At 41.1% G+C, this 17,507-nt stretch overlaps 1 protein-coding gene across 1 annotated transcript in view; it reads left to right on the top strand.

Moving 5' to 3' along the window:
• The first annotated feature begins 3,597 nt into the window (after positions 1-3,597).
• glrx3.L (glutaredoxin 3 L homeolog) overlaps positions 3,598-17,507 on the top strand; it is a 29,341-nt gene continuing 15,431 nt past the window's right edge. The window contains exons 1-3 of the mRNA XM_018225167.2: positions 3,598-3,760; positions 11,579-11,687; positions 13,562-13,636. Of these exons, the coding sequence (XP_018080656.1) occupies positions 3,696-3,760; positions 11,579-11,687; positions 13,562-13,636 (249 nt within the window). The 5' untranslated portion in view covers positions 3,598-3,695. The remainder of the gene's footprint in view (positions 3,761-11,578; positions 11,688-13,561; positions 13,637-17,507) is intronic.

Below are 17,507 nucleotides of genomic sequence, written 5' to 3'. Positions count from 1 at the left end.
TATTATAGCGCTGACATATTGTGCAGCCTTGATTTACAAAGAGTATACATCATTCACTGAAGTCCCTGCCCCAGTGGAGCTTACAGTCTAATGTCTTAATCACAATTACACACACTATAGTCAAATTCAATGTATGTTTGGGAGTGTGGGAGAAAGCCCATGCAGACATGGAGAGAACATAGAAACTCCTTGTTGCCACAGGCTGTAATGGTTTCTGTCAGATAAATATTTTCAAGCTAATGTCCTGATAGAGAATAAAATTCTGTGTATGCATACGGGATGAGGACCGCATCAATTAGCCAATGTTGACCTAGATCGCCAGAAAAATCAAACCTCCCCGATCGATATCTGGGCAAGCGATTGATTGGGGAGGTTTGATTTTTCTGGCGAACGAGGACCGCATCATTTAGCCAATGCGGTCCTCGATCGCCGTCGGCACCCAGTCTCTGGACCCTGTCAGGAGCCTCCATACACTGGCAGAAAAGCTGCCAAATCGGTCTAAAGGACTGATATCGGCAGCTTTAATATTCCCATGTAAGGCCACCTTTAGAGAGGCTTGCCTTGTCTGGCTGCCTAATCTTATCCCAGCAGGTACTGAACATGGTCCAATCAGACCTAGGTCCAACAGTGCAGATTAAAATAAATATAAAAAGTAAAGAAAATACAAAATTAATTGAAAAAAGCTAGATCATGTGCCCCTTGTGTCTCCAGGTGCACCCATAACTCTGATCCATTGTATATTTTTAAACTTTTTGAGAGTGGGAGCATCTTTTTAAGGTGGCCATAAATACACGTTTGGTGATATTGGGTTAATCCATAATCCAACTATTGGATTACAACGAAGAGAATGGGCGCCAAGGGGTCATAAAAGCGCATAAGGTCCTTATCGCCAGAAAAGTCAAATTTTCCCAATCGATATCTAGCCGTTTTTTGGTCTGATATCGATCGGGTAGACCCGTCGGAAGCCCCCACACACGACAGATAAATTGCTGACTCTAAGGGGTCCTATGTTGGAAAGTGTAGCCTAGCGGCCCCACATCCTATTAATCTGCCACTGCAGTAAGGGACAGGGCATTTCCATTACCATGGAAATGAATGGGGGAGCAATTCGGGGAGGTACATTTATCAAAGGTCGAATTTCGAATTCATGTGAGTTTTTAAAACTCCCCTAAATTCCCATAAATTTGAAATTAGACCAATCAAAATTTATTATAACAATCAAACTTGATGAATTAAATCGACCCGGAAATTGAATTTGAAAAAACTCAATCCAAAATATCAAGAAGGTTGCAAACAACTCCAAATTGATCCCTGGACATCTCCCATTGACTTAAACAGCAATTCGGCAGGTTTAAGGTGACGAGTTCTTAAAGGGCCAGAGTATGATAAATCTCGAAAATCCAATTTTTTTTTTTTTTTTTTTAAAAAACTTGAATCGAATTTGAATAACTCCCTAGTCGAATTTGACAGTTTTGACCATAGGGTTGCCACCTTTGGCGGCGGGTAAACCTGAACAAAGGGGGTGGGGCAGTGATGATGAGCTGGACATGATGACATCAGAGGCAGGAACAATGATGTCGGTGGAGTTATGAAGCAGGGGTGGGGTGATTGCACCACTTAAGGTGCCCCCATACACGGGCCGATAAAAGATGCCAACAGACCGAGTCAGCATCTTATTGGCCCGTGTATGGGGGCCCTCTGACAGGCTTCCCCGACCTATATCTGGCCGAAAGTCTCCCTGCATCTGTTGCGAAATGTCGCTGATGGCCATTAAAGTCTATGGTGTCAAAAAAAAAAGTTGTCGCGCGGCAAAATTTTTTTTGACGCACATTGACATGCAAGTCTATGGGCAACATTTCTGCGGCGAAACAAAATTAGCCCATCCCTAAGCCCAATCCTTTTTTACAGGTTTAAGATCTATTATATAGAAATCAGTGATCCAGAAAGCTCTGAAATATAGCAATGCTTATTTAGAAAAACTATTTTTTTAAATTTCTGATTGATTTGCTTTTTTTGGTTCTGTAATAATAAAAAATGAACTGCACATGATAATAACGCCACGTTGAGGTAAGTACAGGTATGGGACCTGTTTACAGAATGCTCGGGACCTGAGGTTTTCCGGATAATGGATCTTTTCGGTAATTTGGGTCTTCATGCCTTAAGTCTGCTAGAAATTCATTTAAACATTAAATAAACCCAATAGGCTGGTTTTGCTTCCAATAAGAATTAATTATATCTTAGTTGGGATCAAGTACAAGCTACTGTTTTATTATTATAGAGATAAAGGAAATAATTTTAAAAAATTTGGATTATTTGGATAAAATGGAGTCTATGGGAGACAGCCATTCCGTAATTCTGAGCTTTCTGGATATCGGGTTTCCGGATAAGGGATCCTATACCTGTATCATAGTATTTAAATGTTTTTCATTTATTGTGCAGATTACTGTTCTGGTTTCACAAGGCTGAAAACCGAACAGAAAGTTGAGACCTGAACAGGCCTTAGAAAAATTGAGCTGTTCGGGGCATATTTATCGAAGTTAAAAAAAACTTTGAATTCAAAAAGACCAATCGAATGGAGGTCAAAGTTTTTTGGGGTCGAATTCGGCCTACTTCGAATCGTACTTCAATTGAAGTTTTTTAACTTCGACCTTCGATCTCCCAAACTTCCCCAATTGCCTCCATACAGGTTCTAGGAGGTCCCCCATAGGTAGGGTTGCCACCTTTCGTGAAAGAAATAACCGGCCGGTGGGGGACGGGTACAAAAAGGAGGTGGTCCATGACACAAAAAGGGCGGGGCTACACAGTGTGAAACAAAAAGGGGCGGAGCAACACCGTGGCGATGTGAAGAACACTACAAAAAAGGTATGTTCTGCACAAATGGGGGCAGGCCGAGGGTTTTTTTTTAAAAGGATATTACAAATTACCGGTAAATTTGTAATACTGGCCCCGGCCTTGGCAGGTGTTTTACTGGCTAGCCTGGTAAAATACCGGCCGGATGGCAACCCTACCCATAGACTAAAACAGCACTTCGGCAGCTTTTAGGTGGCGAATGGTTGAAGTCAAAGTTTTAAAGAGACAGTACTTAGAAAAATTCGATCTTCGAATTTTTTTCAAATTAGAATCAAAGTTGGACTATTTGATGGTCGAAGTAACCAAAAATTACTTTGAAATTCTAAGTTTTTTACTTCGAAAATTCACTTCGACCTTTGCTGAATCTGCCCCTTCGTGTCAAAACCGAAAAGGTGGCAACATAATTGTAGAATTCGAATTTTCAATCCGACCCTAAGGAAATCTGCCCCCTAGTGTTTAGTCTGCTGCCCGGTGTGCCAGGACCACAGTTTGCTCGTCAAGCAGCTTTATGGCCATTGTTGTACTCGATATTCTTCAAATAATGTCTAAAAAAAAACGCCCGTTACGAAAATGCTCCGAACAAACGTTTGCCCAAAGCTATTTAGGAAAGGGCAGAAGAGACACTGGCGGCTGAATAATGTCGCAGAGTTGTTATAACGTCGCCGTCCACACGAGGCCATGAACCTGAACTTCTCTAAACAGTTCAACCCGGAAGCAGCGGCGCTATCAGTCGAGATCAGGTGTTCTGCATTCTGCTACTCAGGTCTGTTCCCGCGGCGCCGTTCGCTTCTAAAGGGTCCATCGCTTACTCGGCGCTCGTTTGCTTTTCCTGGGCGCAAGGCAGTATGGCGGCTGTGGTGGAGGCCGGCTCTCAGAGCCAGTTTGAGGAGCTGCTACAGAAAAGCGCAAAGTATGTGACTAAGCTGAAAAGGTGGCGGGACTCGTGTGCAAGTGGTATTAGTATTAGGAGCTGTCACGGTGCTAGAGTGGAATGGGGGCAGTGTCTCTGTCTCACAGGGGAGAGGGTAACACGCTGGAGGGCTTGGCTCAACTCTCAGGCAGCGGATTGGGGAGGGGTGTAGGCCTCGCTGGTTCCCCCTGTCTTTAGGGGAATACAAGGGCAGGCTGTGTTTGTAGTGTAGTTTAACATGTGGACGGCAGAGGGATTGACCTTCATTACGTGATGCTGTAACTTGTTCCTATTTCCATTTGTCCTTATCGGTCTACTACAGTTCCCAGCATTCTCAGCAAGCTGTATGGAAAGTTCTCCTTCCTATGCTTTCCAGCTCTGCTCTGGCGCTGATCTGATTGGCAGTGTCGGACTGGGACAACAAGGGCCCACCCAAAAACCTTAGACCAGGGGCCTACTCTCAGTACTAGTATTCTTCCTCTCCTCATTCAACCTCTATTCTCCTAGTGTCTTCTCTTTCCATATTATAATCTATTATTCAATCTATTTCACCTTTTTGTTCTAATAGAAATAGGGAATTTCCATGAAATAGGCCAAATGTTTAGCAGCCTGAGGGCCCACTGACATCTGGGCCAACCGAGAGTTTTCCTGGTATCCGTATGGGCCAGTCCGACACTGCTGATTGGTCCTGCACACTACCTAGTGGTACAGCCCGAGTCCTTATGGGGTTACTGCTATTCATTGTCGTTATTAAAGGGGTTGTTGACCTTTGAGATAACTTTTAGTATGATGTAGAGAGGGATATTCTGAGACGATTTGCAATTGTTTTTTTTATTATTTGTGTTATTTGAATTATTTAGCTTTTTATTCTGCAGCTCTTTAATTTGCATTTTAAACAATCTGGTAGCTAGGGTCCAAATTCCCCTAGCAACCACGCACTGATTTGAATAAGAGTGTGGAATATGAATAGGAGAGGCCTGAATAGAAAGATGAGTAATACAAATTAGCAATAACAGTAAATGTGTAGCATTACAGAGCATTTTTTTTTTAAGAAGGGGTCAGGGACACCCATTTGAAGAAAAAGGCAAATAACTATAAACTATAAATAATGAAAACCAATTGAAAAGTTGCTTAGAAGTTGCCATTGTATAACATACTAAAAGTTACCTTAAAGGTGAACCAACCTTTTCCAGAGTGTGTGTATGTACAGTGCTTATATAACTATAGAGTATACTTATTAGACTGATTATATCATGTTGGTGGTGATGGGAAATCAATCCCTACATGTTTCATTACTACTGCATTCTCCCAGACGCTTGCCAGAAATACTCAGGTTATTCTAATCTGGTTGTGCTTTAAAGGAGAAGGAAAGGCTAAAATTAAGTAAGCTTTATCAGAAAGGTCTATATAAATACATCAGTAAACCCTCAAAGTAATGCTGCTCTGAGTCCTCTGTCAAAAGAAACACAGCATTTCTTTCCTTCTATTGTGTACTCATGGGCTTCTGTATCAGACTTCCTGTTTTCAGCATAAACCTCCAGGGCTAGGGCTTGAGCATGCTCAGTTTGCTCCTCTCCACCCACCCACCCACCCACCCTCCCTTCCCCCCCCCGGTGTAATCTGATCCTAGAGCTATGAGTGAGCAGGGAGAGACTCAAGCAGGAAGTGATGTCACACCAAGCTAATATGGCAGCTACTATCCTAAACAAACAGAGAGAGCTTCTAGAGCGGTTTACTCAGGTATGGTAAAGTATTCTGCAGTGTAACTATAGAGTTATAGCTTGCACTTTTGTGGCTAATCTATTGTCAATAAACTGCATTGGTAGCTTTCCTTCTCCTTGGAAGTTGAACGACCCCTTTATAAATACTTTTTTCAGTTCAGTTGGTTTCAGATAGTTCACCGGAAATAAAGGGGCAGATTTACTAAAGGGAGAAATGGCCGTCGCTGTTGAAAATTCGACAAAACAACAATCCGCAGGGACATCAGCAATTTACTAACAGGCGTACAGGACAATTCCCTAGAGAAAGAGATCAGTGCTAGCGAAGTTTTGTGCTCTTTCGCCAGGCGCATTTTCTCTCAGGCAAGCGATCATTAATCTGCAAATTTATTAAAGTGTGAACTTTCCAATCCCTTACAGTTTTCAACAGAATCTGCTTTGCCAGCTACCTGACAAATTAACAAGATGAAGCTACATCCTCGAAATTGTCAGTGAGAGCATATACTGTATGCCAAAAAAGTCATAGAAAAACAAAATACTGGCATTTTTACATATTTTAATGTGGGATTGTGTTTAAAAGTTGTAACTGTTAAATATATATATTTTTAAATTTTTCCTGAACTGGCATACTATGACCTGTATGTACCCGCCATATTTAAATTGACATAAGCCACTTGGCAGGTAAGGCCAAAAGACTTGTGTGCCACAAAAATGGTGGTCAGTGTAGATGGTTTGTGATAATTCTGTTCAGAAATTGACAATTGTGGGGGGGGGAACCAAGTTGATCAGGGTGGGTCTTGGCATAATTGGGGGGTGAATGGGGGCAAATCAGGACTGTGGCTGTGCATGTGAGGGGCATTTTTTAGGGGGGGTTCTATTTTACTTGTTGGCAGAACCCACTATCCAGGGGTCTTAGGTAATTAGTTGGCGAATAATTGGAGGCCCCTGATTACTAATGGTGGCCCTGTTGGAACGTTGCCTACATTAACAAATCGACTAAAATGGATATTCCTCCAAATATCCTCCAAAGCATTATTGTTTTTTTATCTTTAGAGAACTAGTGTACGAATTGGTGTTCCACTTAAAGGAGAACTAAGCCCCCTAAAGATGGGTGCCATCTGCTGCATCTTTTGTCGGATCCTTTTTCTCTTTGTGTAGCTTTTTGGCACATGCGCAGTTGGTACAAATATCATCCTGGCTCCAACTGTGCACAGGCCCGGACTGGCAATCTGTGGGTTCTGGCAAATGTCAGAGGGGCTGCTGTAAGGTCCCATAGAAATTCACTATTTAGTGGGCTGGTGGATGACTATTTGGGCCTCTGTGTACTTGGAATGCCAGGGCCTATTTTGACTCCCAGTCCAGACCTGTCTGTGCATGTGCCAAATTGCTCAGTGTCGGCGGTCCCTTTCTGAAGAAAATCAAAGATGCAGAAGATGGCACCCTTGAGACAGCTTTGTGGGTAATGACATGACCATATATTAAAGCTGCAGACGCTGAAAAAAAAGCTCAGGTGCTTTAGGTCATCAATGTAAAGTTGACATCCGGTTCAGCACAGCGAGGAATTCAAGCTGTCGTTGTCTTTTCGTCTTTCTCCTGACCTGATTTGAAACAACCTAAGGGGAAGTAAGCCTTACCCATTATTATAGCTGTTATCGGGGGTATAAAGTATTCAAAAAAATGTGGTGTTACTGTGCCTTTAAGTTCAATTTTGGTCAGTCAAGAACAGCACCTACCTGATGAAGAGTCAAAATCATTGAAAAATTGTTGCTGTTTAATACTGGGTTTAAGAGACTTTTAAGGTGCATGGATATGTACGTTCCATGCATTTGTTGTTAATTTTGGGCATGATCAAATAGGCTTCTACCTTCATGGGTTGACCTACATTTTGCTGGAGGTACCTGCTTCTCTCCCATAATGAAATAAGACTATAGAGCACTAGTTCCCAAATGGAACTAAAAAAATTAAAATTTACTGCAATGAATCCCTCCAGGAATACTCCTGCCCCAGCTTATCATGCCTAAACCACTGCTTTCACTAAATAATGAGCCATTCAGTAACATGAGCTCACTGTATCTACCTATACGCGTTTACGGAAACTTATTTCCTTTTAGCTTATTTCTCCTTTATTTGTTTGCGACTCCATGCTCCGTTTCTCATTACTGTGCTTATGGCAAGTTATATGCCCCAGCGTTCTCCTGGGTAGACAGGTTTATTAACATTTCAGTTTTTTAAAGTCCAGTTCCTTTTTAGAAAAAAATTGCTATAATATGTTTATTTCAGGTTTCTTCCATTGTTTTTCCACTTTATTCCCTTACATATTTACTTTCTCGCGGAGCTATTACTGCGCTTAAATATCCTAGGGACCCGGCTTGTATCGCTCGAGCCGCATTGTTCGTTATGAGGTCTTGGATAGTCTTTCACAATTAAGTGGATGCAGTTTGCATTTTAGAATGATAAGCACTGTTTATTCATACAGCAACAATTCCCACTACTCTATTTTGTACTTATAATAATTTCTGAATTGGAATTAGGCGATGTCCTTGAGCGAGACAAAACTAAAGATGGTTGGGTATTATGTCCTCCTGAGATTCCATTGTTGTACACCATACAAGTCTTAAAGGGGCAGTGCTATAAAATGTTTATGCCCTAATATAAAATGTTGGAATGATAGGTATTGCTTTTCAAGGCATTTTAGATGTTGGACATAATCTTTACCCATACCCCTAATGCTTTATGCAAAAAATAAAAATAAAATACAATATCCAAAAAGTAACCCTTTTTGTAAAATATAATTAATTATATTATCAGAAATGGAGGATTTCCATGCACATAAGGCACAAAGCTGAAGGCCAAGTGCATTTATGTACCTCGAGGTGACTTCTAATATCATATTTTACATTAAGGGGAACATTATTTCTTATAGACAAGTATTGGTCTAAAGGACCGATATCGTCAACTTTAATCTGCCCGTGTGTGGCCATCCTTATACGTTTCAGTGAGCAATGCCCCTAACTTTTTACTTATCCCTTCATACAGATTTAGGAATCGCAGTTCACAGCAGCCATCTTCTGGGTCGCAAACCAGGACATTGCTCCAACTGCACATGCGCCGATTCACTGGTCTCAGTCTCAGATTACTGAAGACCCGGAAGATGGCTGCCGTGAACTGCGATCCCTGAATCTGCATAAGGGGGTGAGTAAAAAGTTAGGGGCATTTCCCCGGGAGGGGGCAGATAGGCAGGAGGTAGGGGGGGTCTACATAGGCTAGGGGTTTCTCTGTTGAATTCTCCTTTAAGAAATATCTCAAATAGGTTAACAGTGGTCTCCCAGAAAAAAAAAACTGCTGCGTTGAGGGGAAAAATATTTTCCTCCTCCACCTCTCCTGTCCAATAGAATCGTTTTTGCAGAAACCTATAGGACCTGCGCCTCTTGAATTCAGTTGAATAAATTATATTCAAAGGCCTAGATCATAAAATAAAAACTCAAACCATCAAGTCTTTGAGAAACAAAAAACTATCTTAATCGTAAATTCCTATTGATTTCAATTCCAGTAGTTCATTATATTGTAAAACTTGATAATGGCGTTTTTTTTGATAACGCAAAGTCAATTTGCACAACATTGATGAACATATGAGTCTTAAATCAAGGGGTAAAATCGATTAGCTCACATTAGCCTTATTAAACACAAATATCTGACCTCAGCCTTTGATTATTGTGCCCCTTAGCTTAAAGTTGTATTAGACATTATGCTGCGGCCATCCAGAGGAAAACATCAGCAGACGGAACACCCTGACTACGGCTGTCCATACATTTAGGGGCAGATTTATTAAGGTTCGAATTGGAAATTCAAATTTTCTAATTGGATTTTTGATCAAAACTCTCAAATTCGAACTGGGAATAATCCTAACTCCAATTCAAATTCAAGATTTATCATACCTGGACCCTGGGAACAATTTGAATTTGACTATTCCCTAGCTAAAACCTGCCGAGTTCATGTAGAAGTCAATGGGAGAGGCCCAATTGAAGATGTCAATAGCCTTCCTGACCGAGTTTTTTTCAGAGTTCGATTCGAGTTTTCGGGTCGTAATATTCGTTCAAGTTTTAGATATTCAAGTATTTTTCTCAAATAAGGTACTATTTAAAAGTGGTGATTGGGTCCTTCCAGACCATGCTCCGACAGATTTTTTTTTTTTTTTTAAACCTTCCCGATCTGTATTTGCCTGGTTGGTATTGGTTGGGCAGACCTGTCTGAGGAGGCCATACCTGTCTGGAAGGACCCATTCACCACTTTTATAAGCCCTTGAATGGCCACTTAAACATACAGTAATAATAATTTATACCGTAATTAAATCCCTGAATAGTTTTCTTACCTTTTCCACTGAAATTTATTAATGTAGAACACTCCAAACCAGAGGCATTTTTATCCGTTGAAGTCATGAACGTTTGACTGCCTTTGCTTTCGGTTCGGTCATGCAGCCATTTTTAATAGAAACGTCTACATCAAAAGTTTTCCATAATTCAGATCTTCTCGGGGGATTTCTCCAAGAAAGACTCGGTCTAATGTGATCAAAGTTCAGTAACGTGCAGTGACAAAAGCAAGAGGAGAATATTGTTGGAAGGCTGATAAGTGGAACATACAAGGCAATAAATTATGTGTAAAAGCAATCTGTGATACATTATTATGCGTCGGACAGGTGCTTTGTACACTTCATAACATTTATTGAAGGCCGAGGAAAGGGGTCATGTGCGAGAGGCAGGTAACACAAATATGTTGTAGACTAATATCTAGGTAAGACATGGTCTGCTGTTACCCATAACTGATTTTAAATTAATTTATATATAGTCCCACTTACAGTAATACTTTAATGAAGAAAGGAAAATAATGCTTCGACTGAGCACAACAGTTTAAAATGGGTTGTTCACCTTTAAATTAACTGTTAGTATGATGTAGAGAGTAATATTCTGAGACAATTTGCAATTGGTTTTAATTTTTTATTATTTGTGTTTTTTGAGTTATTTAGCTTTTTATTCAGCAGCTCTCCAGTTTGCAATTTCAGCAATATAGTTGATAGGGACCAGATTACCCTAGCAACCATGCATTGATTTTAATAAGACACTGGAATATGAATAGGAGAGGCCTGAATAGAAAGCTGAGTAATAAAACGTAACAACAACAATACATTTATAGATTTACAAAGGATTTGTCTTTTAGATGGGGTCAGTGACCCCCATCTGAAAGCTGGAAAGACACCGCAGAAAAGGACAAGTCATTTAAAAAATATTAAAAAGAAAAAATGAAGGCCAATTGAAAAGTTGCATAGAATGAGCCATTCTATAACATGAGGGGCAGGTTTATCAAGGGTCGAATTTCGAGTTCATGGGAGTTATTTTAAACTCCCATAAACTTTAATGAACTGAAATTTATTTTAAAAATATGATTTTTTTGTACTCGGGTGAATAGGATTGACCGGCAAACTCAAATCGAATTGGAATCTAATTCAATTCAAGTTTTTTCTCCGAAAAAAAAACGTGATTTTCAGGAAGGCAGAAAACAACTCCAAATTGATCCAGGATGTCCCCCATAGGCTAAAACAACAATTCGGCAGGTTTAAGCTGGCGAATAGTCAAATTCGAGTTCTTAAAGTGCCAGTGTATGATACATTTCGAAATTTAATTAGAATTTTTAAAAAAGTTGAATCAAATTTTAACAATTCCCTAGTCGAATTTGACAGTTTTAGCCATAAAAGAACTTGAGAATTTGAATTCGAAAATTCTAATTTTCACTTCGACCCTTGATAATTTGCCCCTAAAAGTTACCTTCACGGTGAACCACCCCTTTTTGGTCCCACCCACATTACCCCAAAAAGAAAGTGTTCCTTTTGGGTAATAATTCCATCATGGTAGTAAAAAGTAACTTTCTTTTTTTGTTTCTGGCATACGCAATATTGATGTGATAATGGGTGAATAAATGGTTTAATGGCCAGGCGTCCAAGGAGTGGCACCATTAAGATTCAAGTGCTAGGAGTGTGGCTTTTACTTTTTGTTGTCCTTGTTATTAGTTAACGATTTCTCAAGTGGCTGACTGAATGGTTTTGCTTTAGGTCTCTAACAGTTGTGCATTTTTGGGCACCATGGGCTCCGCAGTGCACCCAAATGAACGAAGTCATGGCCGAACTGGCGAAGGAGCAGCCACAGGTCATGTTTGTAAAGGTAAGCTCAACTAATATTCAGTATTGTGCTGATTTTGTTTTCAGCTATTGGTAATCAGATTCTTTAATGCAAACAAGGCAATATGGCACGTATATATGGCAAATAATTACATTTTTATATGTTACTGTTCCTTTGTGTCCATCTGACTTGCTGCTGAGTTTTGACTTGCGGCCAGCGTTTCTCCATCTCAGTGCAGCCGTTTTGCATCTTCTTTGGCTGATGAACCTGCAGTTCTGGCAACTGTACAACCCGCTAATGGTTTCACCAAGTATCGCCATAAAAATGACACCCGTAGACCCTTATGGGTGAAAATAATTGACACGCATCAAAAGAATTTTGTTGCCCATACACTTAAATGCATTTCGGCAGATTCGCTAATTTGTGGCAAAGCAAAACTTAAAAGGAGGGGCTGTGGGCAGATTTGCCAATCACTAGTTTCCATTGAAGGCAGCGAGACTGTAATAGACATCAACATTTTTTTTCTTAAAAAAAAACAAAAAGAAGAGGGTGGCAGCAAATCCTACATTTTAGGACTAAATTATAAGAGTATTGAGTTCATGTAGTAGTGCAGAACTGTCAATGAATTGAAACCATATTGCACTGGATACTATGAATATAGGAATAAAATGATTTTTTTTTTTAATAACACACAGCCCCTCCTTTTAAGTTTTGGGGATTAGTAACTATGTATTAAGCTCCCCATAGACGCAACGATTCTTCTTGCCGAACGACCGATTTTAGGGAAGTCCGACCAATCCTTCGAAATTATCGTGCGGTTAGTGGGATTTGAACGATCGTACATCTTACGATTTTTCAGCCGACATCTGTCAGGAAATTGATCGGCCAAGTCAAAAAATCTTTGTCGGTCCCAGTGCAATCTATCTATGTCTGCAGGGCCAAGCAGGCAGCTCCCCTTTGTTTTCCTGCCAAATTGGTCTTTTTAGTTGACGGTCAATTCGTACGATCGTTCTGAGAAAGTCCTGGTCTCACGATGAGGGTCGGATCTTTTAAAAATCTTAACATCTATGGCCAGCTTTAGTTTGTACTGTGCTCTTAAATCAGGGAGCACGTACAGCAGCTACTTAATTATCCCTTTAATTCATAAAAATTTGCACAAATACTGTGAAACCTTATATTTACATACCCTGATTTTAGGTTTGCCCTCATTTCATACCTGTGTTTTTATATCCTTTTTAGGATTTCCCCATGCCTTATGAAATCCTTTATTTCTTGACTAATTTTCAAATGCCTTCGCCCATGTGTGACTTTAAAAACCGCCTGGTTGTGTTGCTCGTTGCTTTAACAAGACTCCGGCTTGAAATCGAGCTTCCGTGCAAGGGTTAAGTGTAAAAAATACATCAGACATCAATAGTTTATTGAAGAAATACTCCTTTTTTTTTTTTTTTCTTTTGCTTCATAATTTGCAGAGAGCTGCAAATGTCACTCTTGATGTACTGCCTCTCGAAATTAGTCAATAGAGCAAACAGCTAGAATTGCTGTGGGCAGAAAATAAGCACTGTAATCATGACATAACTGGGGTCAGTGATTTATGGATTTCAATATAGTAGTAGCTGCATATGATTGAAAATTTACTAGGTCACTAGTGCACCAAAAATTTTATTCGCCGCCTGCGGGCACCTTTTGAAATGTGCAACAAAATAAGAACCCGTGAACCTGTTTTTGTCAAAGTGCAAGCTCAGGGGGTGACAGGGCAGCCCAGGTAGTCTCATTTAAATGCAAATGACTCGCAAACTTTTGCATTCGACTCCTTTTAAACATGGCAAGTATCCCAGGGAGGATTTTATAAACATGAAAATAAAATTACAGAAACACATTCTGCTTTTCTTTTATTGTATTTTTTTTTTTTTTTTAAGCTTGAAGCCGAAGCCGTTCCAGAAGTGTCGGAAAAGTACGAAATTACCTCCGTGCCAACCTTTTTGTTTTTTAAGGTAAGGAGTTCTGTCCTGAAAATGGGGTGATGTTTGTAAATTTTAAAGGAGAAGGAAAGGTTAAAACTAAGTAAGCTTTATCAGAAATATAAAAATACACCAGTAAACCCTCAAAGTAATGCTGCTCTGAGTCCTCTGTCAAAAGAAACACCACATTTCTTTCCTTCTATTGTGTACACATGGGCTTCTGTATCAGACTTCCTGCTTTCAGCTTAAACCTCCAGGGTTAGGGCACGAGCATGCTCAGTTTGCTCCTATCTCCTTCTCCCCCTCCCTTTTCCCCCGCTCCCTCCTCCCCTCCCTACTGAAATCTGAGCCCAGGGCTAGAGCATGCTCAGTTTGCTCATATCTCCCTCCCTTTTCCCCCCTCCCCCCTCCCTACTGTAATCTGATCCCAGATCTATGAGTGAGCAGGGAGGGGCTCAGGCAGGAAGAGATGTCACACCAAGCTAATATGGCAACTGCTATCATAAACCCACAAAATGTTGCCATTGTTGGACCCATGCCCAACCTGTACCTGTGTCTTCCCGCTCCGTCCGCAGCTTCTGCACGTTCCTTTGGTTCCTAGAGAGGGAATCTTGGGGATCAGACGCGGAGTGTACCTCCCCCAATCTGACCCTCACCCAAATCTGTAGTGTTTACCAAGTCAGATGGGTTCCCATTGAAATTTTGGCAAAGTTTTAGGTCCAGTGGGTTTTGGTTCAATCTGCACATCACTAGTTTTAATCCTTTTACAAGAATCCAAGAGGTGTGGCACGATGTAATTTGGGGGTGTTTGATCAGCCAAACTGTAAATCATTCTTTCCATAGAAAAAACATCTTTTATAGGAGTACTAAACCTCCCGAAGTGCAAAAGTCCCCTCACCTGCCCTCCATCGGCCGGCCCGATACCCGTGGGACCTTGCACACTTTCCGAGTCCACTGCGGGTGCGGGTTGAGCTCTTCTGACTGCTCTCCCTGCGACCTTCCAAATACCGACTTCCGGGTTGAGCTTTTATAGACCCGCGCTGACCCGCCCTGCCGATGACGTCACAAAAGGGCGGGGCATCATGGGTCTACAAATGGAACCAGGAAGTCGGGGCGTGGGTGGTGTGAGGGCGGGTGGATTGCGGGTGTGGATCAGGAAAAGTCCGACCCGCACATCACTACTTACCTTTCTCTCCCCACACAGTGTATTACATAGACAGGCGCTCCAATTAGGAAACCTTAGGTCAAAACGCAGAGCAGTGCAGTGGAGTTCCCTGGCGCCATCCGCTTCAAGTCAGTTTGCCGATGCGGAGCCTGCAGGAACATGCACAGTTGAAGCCTATTCCTAATTATGGCCAACTGTACATGTTTCTGCAGGCTCCGCATCGGCAAACAGACTCAAAGAGGATGCGAATGGGGAGAAGATGGTGCTGGGGAACTCCATTGCACTGCCCTGCATTTTGAGCTCAGGTTTCTATGTATGTAATACACTGTGTGGGGGACTGTTGTACCTCGGGGGGGATAGGCATTAGGGGATAGCCTGTAGTGATAGATACCTTACTTTACTGTGCAGTCTGCTGGAAAGGGTATAATGCTCCCAAAATCACTGGGGGTGACAATTTTTGAGGCAGCTTTGAGTGATTTTAATCACCATGATGGGACCCCAGGCTGAGAGCACTTGAGCGAGTTGACCTTTCCCAATGATCCTCTGCAACACCCTGGGTAGGACAGACATGTTTTTTTTTTATAGAAATCTCTACTGTGCAGCGCATGGGATCATTAGGAAGAACTAAAACTAATATAATATATATTATGCAGTATTTATTCGACCTTGCTCACATGTAGGAGTTGACTGTGAGTTCAGTCTAATCCTAGGATTAGGAGAACTAAACTTAACGAAAGAAGAATTAGCATCAGAATTTATTCAGCCCTGTAGCATCAGCTTACATTACAGACCAACCTCATTTTCTGATGGATAATTAGTGACGACCCCTAAGCTTAGCTTCTCAACAGCTGCTCAGAGCCCACTGAGCAGTTTCCAAGATGGTGACCCCCCTGTGACAAGTTTAAAGTCCTGGATCATTGCTGCTTTTGACAAGCTGAAACTTTAGGCTGGTGCAATAAGTGCAGTATATAAAATAGGGATGCACCGAATCCAGGATTCGGCCGAATCCTTCTGCCCAGCCAAACCAAATCCTAATTTGCATATGCAAATTAAGGGTGGGGAGGGAAATGGCGTGTCTTTTTGTCACAAAACAAGGAAGTAAAAAATGATTTCCCCTTCCCACCTCTAATTTGCATATACAAATTCGGTTCGGTATTTGGCCGAATCTTTCACGAAGGATTCGCGGGTTTGGCCGAATCTTTCACGAAGGATTCGCGGGTTCGGCCGAATCCAAAATAGTGGATTCGGTGCATCCCTAATATAAAATCTGGCATTTTTAGCCACATTTTTAGGGTTTACTTCCCCAGACAGCCTCATTAGGTGCAACATTACTGAGGCTGCGCACACGTTTGTGTCAAAATGAGCTAAAACCCCATTGCGTTAGTGTGTTTTTAGGAATGAAATGCGCAGGGAGTGGGGATTACAGCAATGGTTGTGTGCATTTAGCAGAACCGCACTTGTGGCTGTGGTAAATGAGCCCTACTGAGTTTAGTACTTTTTGTAAAGTCAGTGTTGTTTGGTACCACAACTTTGCTGTGAGTGAATGGAACAAATACGTGTCTTCTGACTGACTTGGATGAAAACAGCGCAGATCCTAACAGTGCTGTTGGGATTTTCTTAAGTTTCTCTGATTTAAAAAAAAAAAAAAAAATCTAACAGGCTTTTATCTGTGCAGATGAAGTTATTCCAATTTCTGAATGTCGGGGGCACCAGGGATTTCCCTGAACCGTTGTACAACACTGCTCCTCTCTCTGTGTATCAGACCTTCTACAGAACTTTTTAAAGATCTAATTAAATACACTGAGAGGGACGGCATATCCCTGCAACCTGCCCATTAACCTCTCTACGGCTAGAGGGGACTTTACACCTTGAGAAAGCCAAGTGTTTAGAAAAGCCTCGATAGACAAATTCTCAAAACCTGGCTCCCTTTCTCCCTCTAATGGCCATGTTTGTGCTTTACTTTTCTTTTCATTTTGGTCCGAAACTTCTTTTTCCTCCAATTTGTGTCTGACCCTCCTGAAAATGCTGCACCCGCTTTGTGTTTCTGCAGATATTTCACGATTCTGCAAACAATCCAAAATTCTTTAGTGCAATCTCAGTTTTCTTGGAAGCTGCATAAACTGGTTTATTTTGAGTTTTGTTGCTGCTGCAGCACTTTTTTTTGCCTTCATATATCAGTCTCAAAGTTGTGCAAAATGCAACTTTTATTTTCAGCATGCGTATTTAATTAACCAAGGGAAAGTTCATCTTACAGGTACTTTTGTTGTTTTAATAAAGCCGTAACAGAGCATTGTTTTGCTATCATGCTTACTATTAGTTTTAGTTTAAAGATGATGAGCTCTGTTTAAATAACTCTCTCAGTACTTCACCCTTTATTTTGACTGTTTTGGCTAAGATAAGCAGAAGTCTATTAGACAGGTGGATTTTCTTGGCACAATTATCTACGTCGCAAAAATCACAAAGTCAAAAACAGGGATTATCTTCAGTTTCCCTGTTTATCTTGAGAAATTGCATAAACCAAAGATCAAAACCAGACAAAGAAAAGCTTGAAGGGGGTTATTTAACTTTAAAGGGGTTGTTCAGCTTTGAGTTAACATTTAGTATGATATAGGGAACGATATTCTGAGACAATTTGCAATTGGGTTTCATTTTTTATTACTTGTGGTTTTTGAGTTATTTAGCTTTTTATTCAGCAGCTCTCCAGTTTGCAGTGTCCGCAATCAGGTTGCTAGGGTCCAA

Source organism: Xenopus laevis, chromosome 7L (assembly GCF_017654675.1).
Source record: "Xenopus laevis strain J_2021 chromosome 7L, Xenopus_laevis_v10.1, whole genome shotgun sequence".
Lineage (NCBI taxonomy): Eukaryota > Metazoa > Chordata > Amphibia > Anura > Pipidae > Xenopus > Xenopus laevis.
Note: the sequence above shows the minus strand (reverse complement) of the source record. Positions and strands in the feature narration are given on the sequence as shown.